General features: G+C 35.5%; 1 protein-coding gene across 2 annotated transcripts in view; it reads left to right on the top strand.

Moving 5' to 3' along the window:
* TRPM7 (transient receptor potential cation channel subfamily M member 7) overlaps positions 1–23,148 on the top strand; it is a 112,114-nt gene that overhangs the window by 79,440 nt on the left and 9,526 nt on the right. For both annotated transcript variants that reach the window (XM_082387893.1, XM_082387894.1), the window contains 13 exons: positions 648–1,363; positions 3,482–3,549; positions 8,647–8,743; positions 11,074–11,144; positions 14,286–14,320; positions 16,246–16,271; positions 17,527–17,577; positions 17,664–17,729; positions 18,351–18,634; positions 18,760–18,842; positions 19,188–19,393; positions 22,032–22,083; positions 22,185–22,291. In XM_082387893.1, coding sequence (XP_082244019.1) covers positions 648–1,363; positions 3,482–3,549; positions 8,647–8,743; positions 11,074–11,144; positions 14,286–14,320; positions 16,246–16,271; positions 17,527–17,577; positions 17,664–17,729; positions 18,351–18,634; positions 18,760–18,842; positions 19,188–19,393; positions 22,032–22,083; positions 22,185–22,291 — 1,862 coding nt within the window. The remainder of the gene's footprint in view (positions 1–647; positions 1,364–3,481; positions 3,550–8,646; positions 8,744–11,073; positions 11,145–14,285; positions 14,321–16,245; positions 16,272–17,526; positions 17,578–17,663; positions 17,730–18,350; positions 18,635–18,759; positions 18,843–19,187; positions 19,394–22,031; positions 22,084–22,184; positions 22,292–23,148) is intronic.

Below are 23,148 nucleotides of genomic sequence, written 5' to 3'. Positions count from 1 at the left end.
TACAGAGAGCAGAAAAGAGTTGGTGGAGAAAAGTTAAACTGTCTTAATTGTTTTAAAACATGTTTCTTTCCGTTAGTTTTGCTACGTTCTAAAAGTATATGGTATTTGTGTAGGTACAATAATGGTAATAGTAGTTTATGTGTATGTAGCTGAATACACAGTTTTGTGTTACTCTGATGGGGGAATAAATAGCCTATGGTACAAAAGTGTGTTTTAAAATCTTATATTTTTATTATAATAGGATTAGCACTTGATCCTTCTTTTTTAAATTATTTATTTATTTATTTATTTATTTTTGGCCGTGTTGGGTCTTAGTTGCGGCACGGGGACTCTTCTTTGCAGTGTGCAGGCTTCTGCCTAGTTGTGGCATGTGGGCTTCTTTCTAGTTGGGGCGTGTGGGCTCCGGGGCGTGCAGGCTCCAGAGTGTGTGGGCTCAGTTGTTGTGGTGCGTGGGCTCTCTAGTCGTGGCGCGTGGGCTCCAGAGCTTGTGGGCTCAGTAGTTGCAGCACGCGGGCTTAGTTGCCCCACAGCACGTGGGATCTTAGTTACCTGACCAGGGATCGAACCCGTGTCCCCTGCATTGGCAGGCGGATATTTCAAAACCATTAATTTTTAACATTTGTAAAACTCCTGTGTTTCCCTTACAGAGTGGAACAGATGTCCATTCAGATTAAAGAAGTTGGAGATCGCGTCAACTATATCAAAAGATCATTACAATCATTAGATTCTCAAATTGGCCATTTGCAAGATCTTTCAGCCCTGACTGTAGATACATTAAAAACACTCACTGCCCAGAAAGCTTCAGAAGCTAGCAAAGTTCACAATGAAATCACACGAGAATTGAGCATTTCCAAACATTTGGCTCAAAACCTTATTGATGATGGTCCTGTAAGACCTTCTGTGTGGAAAAAGCACAGTGTTGTAAATACACTTAGCTCCTCTCTTCCTCAAGGTGGTCTTGAAAGTAATAATCCTTTTCTTTGTAATATTTTTATGAAAGATGAAAAAGATTCCCGATCTAACATATCTGGTCAGGATTTACCTGTAATACCCCAGAGAAAAGAATTCAATTTTCCAGAGGCTGGTTCCTCTTGTGGTGCCTTATTCCCAAGTGCTGTCTCTCCTCCAGAACTGCGACAGAGACAACATGGAGTAGAAACCTTAAAAATGTTTAGTAAAAATCAAAAATCAGGCAGTTCATCTAATAGCATACCACATGTATCATCCCCACCAACCAAATTTTTTGTTAGTACACCATCCCAGCCAAGTTGCAAAAGCCACTTGGAAACTATAACCAAAGATCAAGAAACTGTTTGTTCTAAAGCTGCAGAAGGAGATAATGTAGAATTTGGAGCATTTGTAGGTAAGTTTGGCAAACTGATACTTGTACATCAGCATTATTTATTTTTTAATTATAATTATCACCTTAGAAATAAAAATAAATTGCTTATTATTGAAATCATGTACTTGTGTGACAAGTGGACTACCTTTTCATAGAGTATAGTTCTAAAAATTTTTTAAGGAGTCAGAAGTCAGGGAAGTAGGTTGAATTGGGCTATACTAGTTATATTAGCACATACCTCTTTGGTGCAACTTACTATAATAACAATTGTGTGGAAAACTTATTTGGACTCTGTCTTTTGAATTTAAGCATAGTCTCTTGAATTTGATCAACTTTTGTTGAAAGAACTTGAGTGATTTGTAAGTGTTGCAAGACAAAGGTATAGGGGAGGCTAGAAGTAACTGGAAAAGAGCAGTGTTTTATAAATAGGCTGACCATATAGTTTTTCATCCAAACCAGTACACTTTTGAGAGTGAAAGGGTGTGTTACTAATATTTACATTAGGATAATAGGGAAAGCCAAGACTCTACTTGGAAAATGAGTATTTATGGTCAACCCATTTATATACCCAGAGAGTATATACCCAGAGATCACTTCAGAAAGGAATGATTCATTCTTTTTTTTTTTTAATTTGTATTTATTTATTTATTTATTTTTGGCTGTGTTGGGTCTTTGTTTCTGTGCGAGGGCTTTCTCTAGTTGCGGCGAGTGGGGGCTACTCTTCATCGCGGTGCGCGGGCCTCTCACTTTCGCGGCCTCTCTTGCTGCAGAGCATAGGCTCCAGACGCGCAGGCTCAGTAGTTGTGGCTCACGGGCCTAGTTGCTCTGCGGCATGTGGGATCTTCCCAGACCAGGGCTTGAACCCGTGTCGCCTGCATTGGCAGGCAGATTCTCAACCACTGCGCCACCAGGGAAGTCTAGGAATGATTCATTCTTATACCTCACCTCAAGTAAAATAAGGACTGAAAATATATTTATTTTGGCAATGATAACATGTTAATAACATTGGTGAAAACTGTTTCAGTGAAGGATGTGATAGAGGAAGAAGCCTGATTATAGTGAAATAAAGTACAAATGGGAGGAGTGAATGTAGAGAGTGACTGGGGGGGCGACTCTTAAAAGCTTGGCAGTGAAGGCAAAAAGAAAGAACTAATATTGTGGTTTGTATGTTTAAGGTTTCATTTGTTTTGTTTTTAATGATGATGTTTTGTTATTTAAATGTTGACATTATGCCACGTGGAAGGAAAAGGTGAAGAGGGAATGCTTTGTAGAGCTAGCTAAGCCCCAAATATTTGTAGAATATAGTGTTCTAACAGCCTTCCTCTTAGATTATTAAAGATAAAAGTATTTAACAAAAAATTCTTAGAAAACAACTTGGGTTGTTCATGGACATAACCAGAATGTTCCAAGGTTTGAAGAAGGCCCTCTGTCTCTTCAAGTTTGAATTTTTCCTTCAGGTGGCTTCCTAACCTTGTCTTTAACACTTATATGAGCCTTCCCAGCCTAGGAATTTACCTAGTCATGGAACATGTATAGAGATGGTTCACAGAATGTTATGTCTATGTAAATATCTCCACAATTAGGGCCAACCCCATGGATTATCTAGGTACTGAGCATGCTGATCTCTACTGCTAGGCCATGTGAGTTCACTGTGGGTTTATAGAGACAACTTTTCCTACATAAAATCTATCCCAGTTTATTTTTAAAAAACATATTTTAGTCTGTTTGTTAATATATTGCCAGTGGTATGGATATGTAGATATAGATATCTATATGTTTGATGTCTATATTTATATGTAATATGTATATATGTATAATAAATATATATAATGCTTTTTTTTATTGAGAGTAAAAATGATTGCTCACCCTCTTCTAAATTTCAAGCAGTTCACTTCATATCACATGTTGGATTCTTTTAGGATCCTGTTACTGTAAACTTGAACTACTCATCTTCTCCAGCTTTTTGACACCTATTTTCAGTATTTATCAGGAAAGCTACAGGAAACTTCAGAGCCATCAAAACTACTTACAAGACAACATACGTCACTTGTTTGACTAGACTAGGCAATGACATTATTTTGATAGAATTAAAAAAAAACAAGTATTTTTTGTTGTAATCGTTTTTTTTTCTTTTTTAAGGACACAGAGATAGCATGGATTTACAGAGGTTTAAAGAAACGTCAAACAAGATAAAAGAAATATTATCCGTAAGTAAATCCTTATAGCAGTGCGATTATTTTGCTATTTTGGAGTATATAGAATTAATAGAATTAAATAGAATTAAACATATTTTTCAGGAAAAATACAGTGTTAGCAGAAACCATCATCAACATGAGAGTTCCAAATATTTGAAGCTTATACACAATTTGAAAAAAAGAAAAAACAGTTGAGGAATATGAAAAAATGTACAAATAGCTTGCATTTTTTAACTGAAATTAAAAAATCACCTATTTAACATTTCTCTTAAAAAATGCTTCTCCCTGTATGATTTCCACGGACTACTCATTGAGCTCAACTCTTTCCCAGGCCCCAAAATTCATTAGACTATAACCCTGCTTCTCAAGGACCCTGTGGTCTAGCAATGAAAAGCTGAATATGCCAGTAACTACAGTATCGCGTGCAACTGTAAGATGTTCAATAAATGTTGGTTAAATGAGTTTTAAAGTGTACAGAACAACTAGCAGAAAGGTGTGTTTCCTGGCTGAAAATTTTTATTTCTTAACTGTTGCTTTCATAAATTACCAATAACTAATTTGAGCTTTAAGGGTAATAACAGCTACATCAAGATAATTAAGAAGACCTGGAAAAGTGCTAATTAAGCTTCTCCATCCCTTAAGAACTTAAGTTGTGGAAATGATCAAGTGATAAATACAACGGAAATAAAGTTTTTCCTAAAACTAAAGCCAAGGAAATGATAATGATATAAGCTTTTATAAATGATTATTTCTCATATGATCTATAGTTAATTGTGAAATTGCTGTCAGGACGTGTTACTTATTACCCTACATCTAAAAGGTAGACTCAAGTGCATTTTTTGTAATATAAATACCAACTTTTTTTTTTTGGGCCGTGCCACTCAGCTTGCAAGATCTCAGTTCCCTGACCAGGGATTGAACCTGCGCGCTTGGTAGTAAAAGCGCAGAGTCCTAACCACTGGACTGCCAGTAATTCCCCAACATTTGTATTTTTAATAGCATACATTTTGATTGAACTATTGTACTAAAGTGAATAATTTAATTTAATGTCTATTAACTAGATTTTGTTAACTTTGGATTGAATTGGTGACTATATGGAAATTGAGATGTAGTGATTCCAGGAGGTCCCTTTCTTTCCATATTTGCCTTTAAGTTTGTATCTCTTACCTCAAATAAGACCATCAGAATGATGTAAGAAATACGATTATGGAGTATTCAAAGATGCCTAAATATCAGGTAAAGTCTCTTACTTGTGGGAGTCAAAAACTTAACTTAGGGCTTCCCTGGTGGCGCAGTGGTTAAGAATCCGCCTGCCAATGCAGGGGACACGGGTTCATGCCCTGGTCCGGGAAGATCCCACGTGCCGCGGAGCGGCTAGGCCCGTAAGCCACAACTACTGAGCCTGCGCGTCTGGAGCCTGTGCTCCGCAACAGTGAGAGGCCCGCGCACTGCGATGAAGAGTGGCCCCCGCTTGCCACAACTAGAGAAAGCCCTCGCACAGAAACGAAGACCCAACACAGCCAAAAATAAATAAATAAATAAATAAATTTATTTAAAAAAAAAAAAGTTAACTTAAAATATACATATACATTTAGATAGAGGAAGTAGGTAAGATAAACTTAACATAAGACTATAATTTGTATGATGTATTCTAACCATTTTAATTCTGTGACATACTTCTAAAGGTCTGAATTTTCCATTATATATGATGCCTTACAGAGAAGGAGAAAACTAAATAAATAGGTTGAATGCATTTAGGTAGCATTAGCTGACACATGATGATGAAAAACAAGGGAAGAAGAAACGAATGAGAAAAAGTAATAAGTAGAAAGAAGAACTGACAAAGCTCTACCAGAGTTGGTTTTATAATTCTTAAAATGTAGACATGATATGTCTACATTCCATATGGGGTTTTTCTTGAAAAGGTTTTAACTGAAGTGTATTTTACAGTAAATGAAGTGTTTTATGGACCTTCGTAACTTTTAAGAGTTTTTTTGTAATTTGGAATTATTTAAGTTTAATAAAATTTCTTATCACACTCTCTTTCTCCTATATGCAAATACCCTTTAATTAAAAATATGGACCCAGTATGTTATGTTGCTCAATTGTAGAGTCCATTTGTGTCAGTGTAAGAGAGCCCAGTGCCTCTTAATTTAGTCCTTCCTTATAGTATAATTAGTTGTTCAAGAGAGATGTACATGATAATTTGGGTAGTATATTTGTTCAGTTTTTATTAGTGAAAGTAATTTTTTAAATGTTTAAATTTTATAGTTGGGTACTTGGTATCCTAGAATTTTAGAGATAGTTATTGATACCTTTTAGCAGTTAGTAATAAAACTTAGTAATAGGGCTTCCCTGGTGGCGCAGTGGTTGAGAATCTGCCTGCCAATGCAGGGGACATGGGTTTGAGCCCTGGTCTGGGAAGATCCCACATGCCGCGGAGCAACTGGGCCCGGAGCAACTGGGCCCGTGAGCCAGAATTACTGAGCCTGCGCGTCTGGAGCCTGTGCTCCGCAGCGGGAGAGGCCGCGATAGTGAGAGGCCCACGCACCGCGATGAAGAGTGGCCCCCGCTTGCCACAACTAGAGAAAGCCCTCGCACAGAAACGAAGACCCAACACAGCCATAAATAAATAAATAAATAAATACATACATCTGATTGTCTTTAAAAAAAAAAAAAAAACTTAGTAATAGGGGCATTAGTGCCTAAGTGGCATTTGACCCCAAGTTTGACTCTAAACCTGTACACTTGAATTTTAGCCAGGAAAATTCTGAGGGCTGGGAATGGATATGGAGAAAGTAAATCTTTGGAGTGATTCTGACTTAGAGAATTGACATGACACCACAGTAAAAGGTTAGAACTGCTAACTAGCAGTTAGAACTGCTAACTAGCAGTCTTAGAGTTGTCAAACTCATCATGTCAAAACCTCAAATTCACCATCATCTACCCGCTCAGCAGACATATTTCTTTTCCTCCTGTATTTCCTACCTCTGTTAATAGCATCAGCATCCTAGTTTACCAGGACAAACTTGCACTCTTACTTCTCCCTTCCAGTCAATGGCCAAGTCTACTTGGTTTTGCTTCCTAAATACTTTTTTAGTGTCTCTACTTTTCTCAATCCTTAGTTATAGTTACCCTGACTTAGGCTGTTAATTATCTAATTTATATTTCATTGAACTTTTAAGGTATCTTTAACAAGGTGTCACAACAGCAGTTGAAGGAATTTGTCATGACACTCTGATGGCATTTTGCTGTTGTGAAGCACTTGATATATGGTGGGAAATCATTTATAATAAATGGACATTTCCTAATGGTAAATGGTAGATGTTAGGGTTTCCCCCCAGATTGCACCTTTTAACAATGAACCTATTAAATGAACTTAAAACAGGAGTATGCTGAAAATTTTTAAGTGAGCAAATAACTTCCTGGTAAAAACAAGAAGAAATAACAAGTTTCTGTGAGTGGGAAGAAAAATGGTGGCTATGTTTTAAATTTAGCAACTGTGAGTACTTAGAGGAAAAGAACTATAATAATAGAATAATGAGCTCTAGCTCGTGACGGTTAGAGGTTTTGAGTTCTTGAACATTTGTGGGTTATACATCCCTTTGAAAATGTAATGAAAACTACAGACCACCTTCCCAGGCAAATGCACATATACAAATTTTTTTCTTTTAAAATAAAGAGTTTTACAAATACCTCGAAGCCCACTCATCAGTCCCACACTAGAATTTCTGTCAAAGATGGTTCTATGAAATTGATGTGTCATTGCATCAAAGAGTATATATCAAAGAAAGTACTTAAGTAAAACAATCAAGAAATAGCTAGAACTGGTTCCAAAAGGAACAACTAAAATCAGAAAGGAAATCAGAGTTGCCTTGTGACAATAGGAAAAAGGTTAGCACTTTTTGCTTGGCTATATATCAATAAATCAGCTGTAATGTGAAGAATGTGAAACATCAAAGGTAGAAAAACTTAATTTTCTTGAGATGTTTAAGTTAAATTTATTTAATGAAAGTAATAGCTTATTGTGGTAGTAACATTTTAAAACTCATTGTTTCTGAGGGGTGGTAGAGATTTGGAAATATTTTAAAGTTACATGGTAGTATGACCTGTGTATAGCTGAAAAGAAGAAACAGGGTGAAGGTATCAGATCTTCCGCATTACTTTAATGAATTTCATTAGTTCATCTGGGAAAACGAATAGGTAAAAAGAAGAAAATGGGGGAGAATTAGTTGTTAGATACTAAAATATCTATACAGGTGGTACAATTGAAACATGAATATTTAGTGAAACATTTTGGTGACTCCAAAATAACCCTTCTACAAATACAAATTTAATAAGGGTTGGATTAGAAATTGATGAGAAAAGGAATGCTTTGTCAGTAAACAGACAAATTGGACAACTGGGTAGAAATTTGGAAACGTCTGTTTCATATCACTTCATAAGCTCAGATGAATTCTGGATTTAAATATAAAAATTCAAAGTATAAAAAAACTTAAGAAAATAGAAATATTAAGTCAGTAAAGCCAGCAGGGCTTTTTAAACAAATATTAAGGGAAGGATGTAAAGAGATGAGTACCTAAAAATATAAAGCATAGATAAAACAAATCTGAAAAAAATTGAAATTTGACAAATAATGATCAGATAGATCTTTGTTATACAAATAGCTTATACAAAGCAATAAGAAAGCTACCAAAACTCCCCAAAATAAATTTCCCCTCCACTTCTTTACTCTCCAAAGAAGAAAGTATTGCTGTTTCAATTTTAGTGTAAAATAGTAGTTTTTTTCTTTTTAAGGTGAATTGGTAAATGTTTTATTATTTTCCCTATAGTTTCCTATTTTCCTCCAATTTTTTAAATGAACTTGTATTGCTATGAAAAAGGATTCATTCAGATGGATTTATGAATAATAAGCAAGTAGGGTGTTTTGATGGCAGTTTTTGAAATTGACATTGAAGAAAATAACTGTAATTTGTAATATACCCTTTGGAGTCCAGGTAGATTAAAGCATATTGAACTAAAGAGATCCAGAGGCTCTTATACTACTTAGAGCAATGATTTGAAATTTAGTTCAATTGTTTTAAAATTGTCTATATGTACAATATGCAGAATGATATTCCTTCTGAAAACACTCTGAAACATGTGAGTTCTCGTGCTGGATTTACTGAGTGTCACAGAACTTCTATTCCTCTTCATTCAGAACGAGGTGAGTGTTTTGACTTCATGAATTATGCTAACAAACATACCCATTTAAGCTTTACAGGTATTTTATGGACATCATTAAACTTTAAATGTATTTTATGTATGTCACACACTTGAGCAGTGAATGTTTCAGAAGTCAGAAAATGCAGATTCTGGTCCATCATTGTTGTTCTTAACCTTGAATAATACATAATCTGAACATTCTAATATTTTTCAACAAATTGTTTAGACTTAAAAGATGAAAGGCAAAGACTCGCTTTTTACAAATCTGCTGACTTTAACTTTTACAATTGAATCGGTTGTATTTTAATCTGTATAGTCATTTAGTCAACTTATTTTTCAGCTTTAACCTTTAAAAATAACTAATACATTTATTTGGTTCAAAATTAAAATACACACACACACACACACACACACACACACACACACACACACACAAGCACTTTGAAGATCAGTCTCAGTCTCACTCCAACCCCATGTGTAACCACTGTTATTTTTGTTTTTTCTCTAGAGTTTCATGCTTATGTAGTCATATATGACAATAGTCTTTTTTACCTCTTCATCTTTTACACAAAAGGTAGCATACCATACATGTTGTCCTGCACCTTTAATTTTTCATTTAAAAAGTTTAATGATCTGGAGATGTTTCTATATCATGCTTTTTTGGGGTCATAGTTATATGCATATAAATTTATTGTTATCTAACTTTTCAGTTATGTACATGGAATCTTTATGAGGTTCCTTAAGAAAAGCAGTACTTCCTTATTCCCCTCACCATCATTTCTCCTTTTATTCTCTTCAAGTTGGGTTTATTCCAGGAGTGCAAATTAGTTTAACATTCAAAAATAAAAGGCATGATAGTAACAAATTAAAGAAAAAAATCATATGATTATCTTAATAGCTGCAGAAAAGGCTGAATTTGATGAAATTCAACATCCATTCATGATTAAAACTCCTAGCAAAGTAAGTATAGAATGGAGTGTCCTTAATATGAATAAAGGGTATCTAACAAAAACTTACCACAGATACCATACTTCATAGTGAAATATTGAACACCCTAGAAGGAGAACAAGACAAGGATTCTATTTAACGTTTTAGCCAAAGAAAAAAAGGAAGAAAAATAAATGGTAGAAGGGTTAGGAGGGAAGAAATAAAACTCACTATTTTTGGATAACGTGGATATTATTTCTAAAGTTAGGATGCCTGTAATTTTATATCCTCATATTTCAGTTTTAGGCAGTATCTGTTGACCTCCCACTAAAGAAGACAAGGATTGAGCTCTTCCCCACCACCGTCCCCACCCCTCTCTGTTCCCTAGCCCACATGCGTGCACAGATGTCTTTACCCTTTCCCACCAGTGTAGTTACGTCATGATTTTGGTTAGATCAACACTGGATTCTCTGCTCTTTGAATAAATTTCTTCAAAATATTCAGTTTCATCATCTTGAAAAAGTTGTGCCCAGAGTCTCCTAATATATCTCAATCTGCTCTTTTTGCCCTCTTTACTTGGAATGTTCTAAGATTTCCTTTCACCGTTCATTCTTTTGTTCTAAGATTTCTCTTCACTGTTCATTCTGAGGTTTTCCTTTATTGTATCATGAGGTTGTAAATTCTAAATTAATTGAAAATTTAACATCCTCACTTTTTTTGGAAAATAGGCTTAATTCTAAAGTTTGTTTAGCATAAACAAGCAAAATGTGACAAAAGTGGCATCTTAAATGGGAAAGATGAACTGGGTTTTTTTTCCATTACTGTAAAATGATGTTTATATAAGATTATTAATTGCAACATTGTTACAGCAAGAGATTGAAATCAGGCCAAATGTCCATCAATAGGAGTTTGGTTAAATAAATTATTGTATATCCATTGTATGAAGTTCAGCATAATATCGAAGTAGAATAGAGAAATCCTCTGTGTACTGATATTGAAAGATCTCCAAGCTTAAAGTTAAAAAACCAACAACAAAAAAACCTGAAGATATATATATTATACTAGCATTTATGTTAAAAAAAGAAGATTCAGGGGTATATGTAGAAACACAAAATATCTTTGGAAGGATACACAAGAAATTTGGGAACAGAGGAAGAGCAAGGCTTTTTTTTTCCATATTCTTTTATTTCATATTGCCTTTTCACAAAAATAAATTGAATAATTTTGATATCCTGTCAAGAGACCCGTGGGACTCATATAACTCTTATGTTCAGCAGTGTTGGGGAGAGGATAAGTTATCTTAGGAAAGTTATATTATGCCTCGAAACACTTTGTTTGGTTAGTTGGTATTAAAAAAAATTTTTTTAGTTGTATAACTTTTTTATTTTTAAAATTTTCTTTTAGTGGAAAGTAACAGTAGAAGGCCATCTATAGAAGATACTCATGAAGTAGATTCCAAAGCAGCTTTACTACCGGTTTGTACATTTCAATTAAACATATGCATATTTAAAAATACTTATTTGTTAGAGAAGAGATGAAAGATGGTGATATTTTATCTGAGATTATATCTAGCTTTCAAAAATTTTTTAATGTTAGAAAACTGACCTCAGTGCATAGTAGCAGTTATGGAAAAGAGTTTCTTCCTGTAGTGAATAGTCAGGAATTATTAAAGAAAAATGTATGCAGAAGAAAGAAAGGTAGGAATCTCTGTTTGAATTGAAGCTAATGATATGAAATTATTCCCAGCCAACTGGGGTAATATTTGATTTTACAAGCACTCTTTAAAAGCAGACTTTGGCAACCAAGACAAATAGCTTGGGAGAAAGCAAAAACAATTGCTCCTTTCTAGTCAAGTATAGAAATTAGTGCTCATAATTATGATCCTGGATCATCAAGAACATATTAACTTGGCCCCATCCCCCTGGACTGAACGCTACACATGTACTCACACCCTCTTGCTTGCTCCCACCCTGGCAAGCAAGGCAACCATGAGAGCCTGGAGGTTCTTCAGAAGACAAAGAGGTCATTCAACCAGGTGTTATCAGCCCCAGGTGGGGCAAGCAAAGGTGATGGAGAAGATTCCAGGAAGCTGCCAGAGCAGGCAGGGGAGAAATCCCAGGTTGTGCATAGAACTGGGCACTATAAGTGGTTCAGTGTGCAAATGGGATGTGGATTCATCTCCGTGATAAACTGAAAGGGAAACCCCTTGGATATTCCAGTCAGTGTATTTGTACACCAGTTTTTGTTTTTTTTTAATCTTATCCTGTTAGAAGCCTTTGACCTGCTGCTGCTATTGTTTCACTCATTTCCATCATCTTATGCAGAAAGGAAACAAGAGGATCTTCTAAGTCCATCAGATGCCCATTCTTTTTTTTTTTTAAACATTACTGTATTTTTATTCATCTCATTTATGCATGTTCCTTTGTTGTGGCCACAGCAAGGGGGTTGGGGGAGAGGAAACTTTCTTCATGCATGCACAAAGGTTGTGATGTTTACTGAAGATGATGGGAAAAATTTTTCGACGTGCTCGCACCAGCTGAGGCCAGCCAGCAGTGAACCTTGGAAGTGAATTCCAGTGCCCAGAACCGGCCCATCATGGGGAGTGAGGAATCCATCCCCTCCCTGGCAGTCGTACCTTGCCCAGGAACATTTGAGAAAAGTGTTGCCCAGTCTGCAGTCTGTGACCCTGAGCGGAGAAATGCTCACCAGGAGGATCAGGTCCAGCAAGGATTCCCGGCCACCCAGTGATCCCAATTTGCCCTGCTCACTCGCCTGCCGGTTGTCCCAGATGCCCATTCTTTTTTTCTTCTTTTTTTTTTTTTTTAATATTTATGTATTTATTTGGCTGCGTTGGGTCTTAGTTGCGGCACGCGGAATCTTCATTGCAGCATGTGGGATCTTTCATTGCAGCGTGCGGGATCTTTCATTGCAGCGTGTGGACTCAGTAGTTGCGGCACTCGGGCTTAGTTGCCCTGTGGCATGTGGGATCTTAGTTCCCCGACCAGGGATCAAATCTGCATCCCCTGCATTGGAAGGCGCATTCTTAACCTCTGGACCACCAAGGAAGTCCCCCAGATGCCCATCCTTATTAAAACATTGTAGAAGCCTGAAGAAAAGAAAAAAACCATATTAACCATATTAACTTACATTGTGCTGTAAGGAGATAGATTGTATTATTAAAAATCATTTTATTAAAAAAATTATTTCAATGGGAAGGGGGTTTAGTGAGCGCAGAGTTTCACAGTAACAAATCCTCCTTTCTGGAAGGACTCATCCTGAACCTAAGCTGCACAGTTTTGCTACAAATAAGGTTCCATTGAAAATGACATCACAATGCCAAATTACAAAACTTGTGGGAGCCAGCTTATACAAACAGTATTAGATCTCTGATAACTTGAGATAGTAGAATTATTGGTTACAGATTATAAAATAAGTCTGATTAAAGCCATTAAAAAGTATTATAAATATTTCTAAAAGAGAAAAGATACTACTCAAAAATACTGGAAAATTTGGGAAAAAATTAAAAATCTCAGTTGGGGGCTTCCCTGATGGCGCAGTGGTTAAGAATTTGCCTACCAGTGCAGGGGACATGGGTTCGAGCCCTGGTCCAGGAAGATCCCACATGCCGCGGAGCAGCTAAGCCCGTGTGCCACAACTACTGAGCCTGCGCTCTAGAGCACACGAGCCACAACTACTGAGCCTGCGTGCCTAGAGCCCGTGCTCCTCAACAAGAGAAGCCACTGCAATGAGAAGCCCGCGCACCACAACGAAGAGTAGCCCCTGCTCGCCACAACTAGATAAAAGCCCGCGCGCAGCAACGAAGACCCAACGCAGCCAAAAATAAAATTAATTATTTAAAAAAAAAATCTTGGTGGGGGTTAAAATAACAGATTGGGCACAGCTGAATGGAGAATTTTGCTAAATTGGACCACAATGTAACATAGAATTATAATAAGGTGGAAAATGTGTTAAACATAAAGAGATGGAAAAATACCTCTAAATTGGCCTTGAGAGAGTAGACAATTTTTTTTTTTTTTTTGAGAGAGTAGACAATTTGAAGAGATTATAAATGACTTAGAATTTTCCAAATTGATGAAATATATGAAGATTCAAATTCAGGAAGCATAAGTCCCAAAGTGGGGAGGTAAAAATAAATCCACACCTAGAAATATAAAACTGCAGAGTAAAGCCCACCACATACACAAAAGGGCTTCAATGAAATATGCCTGTTATTAGTGATTTCTTTGTCACAGTTTGCATGATTTTAATTTTTCTCTTTATACTTTGATGTGTTTTGGCAACAGGCACATACATTTTTTTTAGAGTCATAGAAACAAATATGTATTTTAAGAAAATAAAATTGTCAACAGACAATTACAATTACGTTGTAGGAAATAACACTCATGAAATTCTTTATTCTACCTTGTGGAATGGCCTTATGGTAGCTTTTATACCAGTTTTTTATTTTATTAGTTCAGTTGTATAAAACAAATTCATATTAACTTTTCAACCCTTCATTCATGAAACATGTAGGATACAAAACAGAGATAAACAGTTATGCTTTATCTAGAGACTTTTTTCTTTAACTTTTTGTTTGTGTTTGTTTCTGACTAAAGGATTGGCTACAAGATAGACCATCAAATAGAGAAATGTAAGTAAGCCTTTTCTCATCGTTAGTGTGAAAAGTATCATAGTTATTGAATGTTGTTTTTTTCCTGCTCTTTGCATCATCTTTTTAACACTTCTTGAAATTATTGCTGATTATTTATTTTGTGATCTCCTGTCTTTACATAGAAGAGATTGGGGAATCATTTATTATAAGTTAATGTATATATTTAAATTTATGATTTTATATAGTTATACTAGTCATATTATAACCACAACTCAACTAAAATTTTCATTATAATGATACAATTATGATTTTATTATTTAGTCCTGTTTCCAACTTGCTTTTGAATAAACTTGTTCAACAACTTAGTTTGACACTTTAGTTAATAACTTCTCTGCCCGTCGTTCTAATCAACAAGCCTTTCTTCTGCTTTTGGAAAGGACTTTGATAATTAGAGCAGTAATACACAGTGTACATTAGAAAGCCTGCATACAGGAAGATCCACGAGAAAGCTGATGTGGTAATCCAGAACCAAAAGTAGAAACAAAAGGCAATCTTACAAGTAGTCATCCCCAGAAAGTGAAGATTTTCAGTACAGATTAAACATAAAGATAAAGAAGAATCAAAGATAATCTCTCTGTTTTCCAGCCTGGAAATAGTATTTTAGGATTCCAAAGGACATTAAAAAAGAGTAATCTTGTTTTGACACCCAGTTGATACTAGAAGCATGGTAAAGTTACTCTCCAATGTGAACTGCTTGAGAAGGGAAGCCAATTTGAGGGTAATTATTATATATTATACAGTGTTTTCCCTATTTCCTTCTCTGTATCAGAAATAGATGTGAATATATAGAGAAGAAAATAAACCAGGTGCTATATGTGGGTATGCAGTTGTTCAAATTGTGGAGGTATCCTGGCCCTGAATGGCACTTGGAAGACCTGTTTATAATCAGACCTCTTCAGAGAATAATGTCTTTTATAAGTAGAACTGTAGGATGTAAATGCAGAATCAGTACTTAAAGTTGATGTTAATTCAGCTAACAAGAGAACATTGAGTTACAGAATGCTGACCCATGGAAGTACCCAGAAAGGTGGAGTTGGTCAGTACTCTTTGGGTGCTAAGAGTGGTTTATCAGCAGTAGACAAAGGGCTGATGCTAGGGTCAAAGTATTTCCTATAGGAAATATTTATGTTACTAAGGTGAAAGCCAACAGGAAGTATCAGGATCAGATAGAATGTAAGAGCTAGAAAGAGATTACCAAGGTCTCCTACTCAAGTGGTCCTTTCTGGATCTAGTCCTTTTAGTCCTGAGCAAGGCCACATAACTGTATAATGGGAGAGCTAAGCTTCTAATCTATTTTTCTTGATTCCCATTCCCCTTTCCTTTCCACTACACTTGTCTCTAATTTGCACTGGAATCTTTGGGATTAATAGAACCTACACTTGGTACCAGTATATGTTGTTATAAATAAATATATTCAACATTGGAAAAAAACTTTTTCAACATTAGCAGTTGAATTTTGCAAAATGATATATAATTGCTGTTCTCTCTATTCTTTGCCCATCAATTCTGTTGAAGTATTTTTAGAATCCTGCAAAGTCATTTCAAGGCATTATTAAAGTACTGGAATGAATCTCCACAAATAGAAGAGTCATGGAATATTTTACTGTATTAGTACTGAACCTTCAGTTTGGCATCAAACTACTAATAATATTTATGTAGGCATAAATTGGAGGTAAAAGTTGTTGATAAAGTATATGCATATGGATTTATACATATCCATGTATGAATTTGGTACAAGCTTAAGGGAAGTGGCAAATATTCAAACAAAAGTGAATCTGAATCTCAGAATTCCTTTAATAATGTTATATTAAATAAGAGTAACTTCATAAAATAAAAAATTTTGTGGTAGCCAAAACTAAGTTTAAGTTACTAAAATTATAACATATTTTTTGTTGTTTCTTTAGGCCATCTGAAGAAGGAACGTTAAATGGTGAGTCTGTGTGGTAGATTTAATGTGAAAAACTGAGGATTGTATATGATCTACTTTAGCAAATACTACATTGTCCTAAGTAAGAAATTTTAGACTTCATATTTGAAAAAGCCAAGGTAGTAGAAAGTTCTCCCCTCAGCTTGTTTCTCTTCATTATAAGTGTTTCACAAATACAAGAACTCACCGTTTGAATGATGATCGTTTTACAAAAGTCTCCCCACTCCCCTTCATGCTTGCTACCCAGGCTGCTTCTTCCCTTATATTCCCTGTGTTAGTGAATGGTACTCTTTCAGTCAGCTAGGTGAAACCTGAGCAGGAGGTATTCTTGACTCCCTTGACCTTGCACTCACAAAGCCCTCTTCCTCTGAGATATCCTTCAACCTTTCTTCAACCAGGAGACATTTGGTACCCCTCCTCTACAGTCCTGTATTGTGTGCATGTGTGAAAACACACACACGCACACACATACACACACACACACTATATTTTATACCGCTCACACAATGATATAACTGTTAACTAACTTTCTTCTTCTGCAAGACGATAGGTTCTTTTTCATTTATATTCTAGAAACTTAACACATAGCAGGTTCAATTTATTATCCATCTTTCTCACTACAGTTAAAAAGTGAAGTCCTCGGGAGTTCCCTGGTGGCCTAGTGGTTAGGACTCTGGGCTTTCACTGCTGTGGCCCCAGGTTCAATCCCTGTTTGAGGAACTGAGAGATCCTGCAAGCCGCACGGCGTGGCCAAAAAAAAAAAAAAAAAAGTGAAGTCCTCACAGAAACTAACACAACATTGTAAATCAACTATACTTCAATAAAAAAATAAAATTAAAAAAAAGTAAAGTCCTCAGATATACTTAGAGATGGAAAAGGGGCTTTTTTGTTATTTTATATCTTCTCATGGTCAACCCATTAAAATGGTTACAGGGCTACAGCCCCACACCCCAAAGGTCTGATACTTTTCTTTTTGAGTAGGGAATAAGGGAAGAATGCAGTTTATAACAGGAGAGTGTGAACCATCGTGTGCTTTTTCCCTTCCAGGTGTCAGACTACACAGTTACCACTAATCTGGCATAATGAAATAGGGTAATAAAGCACATGATGGACATAATTTATTACTTGTTTTTTTCTGTTTTTGTGAACAGAGCTTACAAGAAGGAAACTTGGGATGATTAAATGAGACTGCTTGAACAAAAATTTATGCTGCATTAGTACTTTTAAAAGGGTCTCATTTGTTTATTTACCATTTTAGGTCTTGCTTCTCCATTTAAACCAGTTATGGATACAAATTACTATTACTCAGGTTAGTAATAGTAAATATTAAAAACAAAATTTAGTAGTTCTTTGAGCTTTGGGGGATTTCATTATTTCTCTCTCATTTTTATGCAGCTGTGGAAAGAAATAACTTGATGAGATTATCCCAGAGCATTCCATTTACACCTGTGCCTCCAAGAGGTAAATCCAAAAAGTAAAGAAATAAGAGGGAAAATTAACCCTTAATTAACATGTGGTTTTAACTGTAATATAGAACACGGGTGGTGACAGAAAGAGGAAGGATCACATTAAGAATTGTTAATTTTATATAAATTTTAATCAGCCTGATTACTACAAGATTCAGGTATGTTTAAACTGAAGGAAGCATCAGAAGTATTGATTTCTCTATTTCTGGCATATTGGAAACAGTGGTGTATTTTAATTCAGAAAAGCTCTTGATCCGTAGTTTAGCAATGAAAGCGTTGATAAATTGATATCACAGGGTTTGTGGAACAGATCTAACCTCCTGTTAAAAAGTTTAGCTTAGAAGTGTTTAGAAGTCTAATTGCTTTCTAAAAGTTTTTGTCGAAAATGTTCACGATTTCAAAAATGCTTATCATTACCAAATACAGGTGAATTTAGAGATATTAGATCCTTAGTTTCTGAGTATTTCTTGCCCTTAAACTTCTTTTATAAAACTACAGCTTGGTCCATCTCATTTTCTATTCCTCACTTAATCTTAACCAAAGATACCTGCCAATTTCTACCTTGTGATTTTCAGAGTCATACTTTGACCTTAAAATATGTCTATTCATGTTGCAGGTGAGCCTGTCACAGTGTATCGCTTGGAAGAGAGTTCTCCCAACATATTGAATAACAGCATGTCTTCGTGGTCACAGCTAGGCCTCTGTGCCAAAATAGAGTTTTTAAGTAAAGAGGAGATGGGAGGAGGTTTACGAAGAGCTGTCAAAGTACAGTGTACTTGGTCAGAACATGATATCCTCAAATCAGGACATCTTTATATTATCAAATCTTTTCTTCCTGAGGTGGTTAATACATGGTCAAGTATTTATAAAGAAGATACAGTTCTGCATCTTTGTCTTAGAGTAAGTGCTAGTGAATGCATACAGTGAAGCATTATTTGAGCTTCATGTTTTCACTTCTAAAGTATGATAAATCAAAAAGTCTTAATTTCAGTGTTGAACGAGGGTTTCTTTTTTCTGTTCTGTAGGAAATTCAGCAACAGAGAGCAGCACAAAAGCTCACATTTGCCTTCAACCAAATGAAACCCAAATCCATACCATATTCTCCAAGGTAAATCTTTTAAAATTTTTGAGATCTTTTAGTGTTATGTGGATAGCATTCTCTTTTGATCTTCATTATTGATGCTGAATATTTCATTATTTACCCATTTTAAAGATGGATTAGAATTTTATTAAGAAAACTATTAGTATAGGATAAAATGACTATGAGCAGGAACCTGAGGGCACTGAACTTGAGTTAAAAAATGTGAATAAGTGTAGGTGGTTGCAGAGCTAAAATTACATATGGCATAGATTGTGTATTGGTTAAGATTAAATCAATAAAAATTGTCATTTGGTTTATCATAAAAAAAGAAAAAGAAAACTACTAGTAATATCTATAACTGTTTTTCATAAGGTTCCTTGAAGTTTTCCTGCTGTATTGCCATTCAGCAGGACAGTGGTTTGCTGTGGAAGAATGTATGACTGGAGAATTTAGAAAATACAACAACAATAATGGTGATGAGATTATTCCAACAAATACACTGGAAGAGATCATGCTAGCCTTTAGCCATTGGACTTATGAATATACAAGAGGGGAGTTACTGGTACTTGATTTACAAGGTAAATTTATTAAAATATTGCTAAAAGGGAATTATGCATTAGGTTCTCATCTATTCATGTGATATGAGCAATATACAGAAATCTAATTTATGGATAGGTAAAATCTTAGGTCAGCAGAAGCTGTTAAAAAAGCAAGTCAATAACAGCCATAGTATATAGCTATTAGGGCCCTGAAGAGTGGGATGCTATCTTAATTGTTATTTAGGTAATACAGATGTTTTAATAAGCAAAAACATGTGAAATTCCCTATTCTACTCATAGATCTGTTGCCTTAATTTCTTTAAAAGTATAAAGACCATTTCTTTAAAACAATAACAACTATCTGTATTGTTCCTGGTGTTTATGTTGTCTATTACTGTGAACTAAACTACCTAATAGTGGATTAAAACAACCATTTTGCTTGCTTACACTTCTTTGGTTTAGGAATTTGGGGATGGCTCATCTCTACTGTCCCCTTGGAGGGTTTGAATGGCTGGAGACTAGTTTGGACAGCTTGACTGGAGCCAAATGTTTTAGGTCTCTGTTCAAGACAGCTGAATTCCTCAGTTCTCCACCAAGTGATTTTTCCACATGGCTGGGTAGCTTGGACTTTTTGTAGCATGGTAGTTTCAGGTAATTAGACTTCTTACATGACAGCTGGCTTCCTCCAGAGAGAAAGCAGAAACTCTTAGGTTGGGACCAGAATGGGCCCAGATCCCTTCTGCCACATTTTACTGGTCAAAGTAAGTTATAAGGACAGCTCAGATTCAAGAGGTAGGGAATAGATTCAAGCACTTGGTAGGCAGAGCAACATGTATACAAGGAGGGAAAAACTGAGCATAGCCATCTTTGTAGACAGATTCCTTCATACATGTAAAAGGGGAAAAAAAAGAAATTATGGCTATGAGAGAGCAGTGATTTGGTTAGAGTAATGTTTATGCAGCTTCACAGCAGGGTCAAAGAAAAATGAAATTGAGCAAATTGCCACCTCCGCCTGGATGATACTTTCACATTATAGGTTCCATTTTTTTTTCCCCTAAAGAGCAGCTTTAATTTCAAATGTCAACATAGACCAGATTTCAAATCACATAAAAACAGTTGTTTAGAATATTTATCACTTGATGACTTCTTTCATTATATAGATACTCCCAAATATAAACGGTTTGTTGAAAAACAAACAGTTGGTATTGATTTTCAATACCAACTCAAGAAAGAAAATCTGTGTAAAAATAGCTATCCTTTTTTCAGTAAATTCATCATTTTACATAAATGATTAAGTGATATATATAGTGAAATCTCTGATGTATATTATTAGATGGGCCAATCCATCTTCAAATATGCCTAGGAAGTGAGGCCAAACTGTTAATTAAAAGATGGCAGTTATTTTTAATAAGCAGAGTAATAGTGATGTTCTCTACAAAATTAATGTGTTCATGGAGCCGTTTTTTTCATAGAAATATTTTAGACAGTTACTACAAACAAGTTAAACAATATAGAAATATATAAAGAACAAAATGTTCCCATCTTTACTGTTCCTCTACCTTTGTGAAGACAAATTACAAATTTTTAAACTTATTTTTAATCATTTTGTGTTGTGATTTTCCTCCAGCTGGGATCATGCTATATATATATGTATGTGTGTGTGTGTGTGTGTGTGTGTGTGTGTGTATTTCACTTGTTTGTTTTTTTTTCTACCTAATAATACATGATGGCCATCTTCTGGATCATTATTGATAAATCTGAGTCATTCCTTTTAACAGCTGTAGTATGGAGGCATAGCATGATTTGCATCCTCTGTTATGAGACAGTCACCCTGTTTTTAGTTTTAGAGATGAGTACAATTTCAATAGCGACGGCCAGGTTACTTTTCCAGAAGGTTATATGAATTCATACTCAGCACTGTGAGCACCCATCACTGTGCCCATTTCTGCACCATCTCTTCATTACTGAATATTTACTTAATCTTTGCCAATCTGAGTAGAAATTAGACTCATGTTTTAATTCTAGCTTTTCCTATTGTGAAATTCTACCCATTTTATTAGGTTTCATTCTAATGGGTTAAATATTTTATGATTATTCAAATATCAGTAGTTGTTCTTTATATGAATGAATAGATGAGACTGAAAAGATTTAACCACACTTTTAACACCTCTGGAGAGGGCTGGAGGTGAAGGAAGATGTTCACAATCTTACTCTTTACGTAATCTGAATCTTTTGCAAGAAAATGTATTTATATGTTAGCCTGTGATTTTAAAAACTCCAAGACTTTTAAAATGACCTGTAGATCATGCCTTCATGTACCTAATTGTTCTTTGCTAACTAAGGTGAAACAAGGGCAGATTGTAAATGAGGAGATATTTACTTCCAGCTTGGCCTTGTTGCATCAGAAACTGGTGTCACCAGGAGCTTACATGCCTACCTACCTATTCTGACATTTAACTGTTGTTCATGTCGTAGGAACTGTGTTTGTTCCTAGTGCAATGTTGAAGTCATAAGTCAAGTTATGAAATATCAAGAGAGAAAAACTATCCTCTTTTGAATAATTTAACATCGTGTAATGGTTGATGATGCTATAGAATCTCTTGTGACTTTTTATTATACTTATGTATTTATATCAGTTACATAATATAAATTGTCTTTTTAATATATACATATAAAGGTGTGGGTGAAAATTTGACTGACCCATCTGTGATAAAGGCAGAAGAAAAGAGGTAATAAGTTTTAATAATTTCATTAAGACATTTTTGTAATTTCAAATTCTACATTTCTATTTGCATTAACTGACTTTTTCTTTTAACTACCAATTTCACAGATCCTGTGATATGGTTTTTGGCCCAGCAAACCTAGGAGAAGATGCAATAAAAAACTTCAGAGCAAAACATCACTGTAATTCTTGCTGTAGAAAGCTTAAACTTCCAGGTAAGCATTTTCTTAATCAGTATAATATATAAATTGTTAGCAAAGTTAATTACTACAGAACTTCATAAGGCCAGAAGCATAAATACATATTTTTGGTTATAAATGGATCTATGCTTTCATTCATTACTTATAAAACCACAAAGTCCATTCACTTAATACATATTTATTATGTGTCTGCTGGATGCCAGGAATTGTGTTAGATATTAACAATACATAGTGAACAAGACAAACATGGTCCCTGCACTTGGTGGAGTTTAGCCAGGTCTTGGATACTGACAAGATTAACGGAGGGGCTTCCCTGGTGGCACAGTGGTTGAGAATCTGCCTGCCAATGCAGGGGACACGGGTTCGAGCCCTGGTCTGGGAAGATCCCACATGCCGCGGAGCAACTAGGCCCGTGAGCCACAACTACTGAGCCTGCGCGTCTGGAGCCTGTGCTCCGCAACAAGAGAGGCCATGATAGTGAGAGGCCCGCGCACCGCGATGAAGAATGGCCCCCACTCACCGCAACTAGAGAAAGCCCTCACACAGAAACGAAGACCCAACACAGCCATAAATAAATAAATAAATAAATAAAATTTAAAAAAAAAAAAAAAGATTAACGGAGAATTATAGGACTATCATAAATGCCAAGCAGAAAAAATATAACAGGTAACAAGATCACTTAACACAAACTTAGAAGTCAGGGAATGCTACCTGGGGAACTAACAGATTTGCCTAAAACTGAAGGATGAATAGACTTTCAAGTTAGCCTGGAAAAGAGTTGGGAAAAGAGTATTCTGTGAAACAGGAAGAGGAACTGCAGATACAGTCTCTCATGATAGTAACTTCATCTTTATATTCGAAGAATTACAAGT

The sequence above is a fragment of the Balaenoptera borealis genome (assembly GCF_965194805.1).
Source record: "Balaenoptera borealis genome assembly, chromosome: 3".
Taxonomy (NCBI): Eukaryota; Metazoa; Chordata; class Mammalia; order Artiodactyla; family Balaenopteridae; genus Balaenoptera; species Balaenoptera borealis.
The sequence above is the reverse complement of the archived record's forward strand: the minus strand, read 5'-3'. Positions and strand labels throughout refer to the sequence as shown.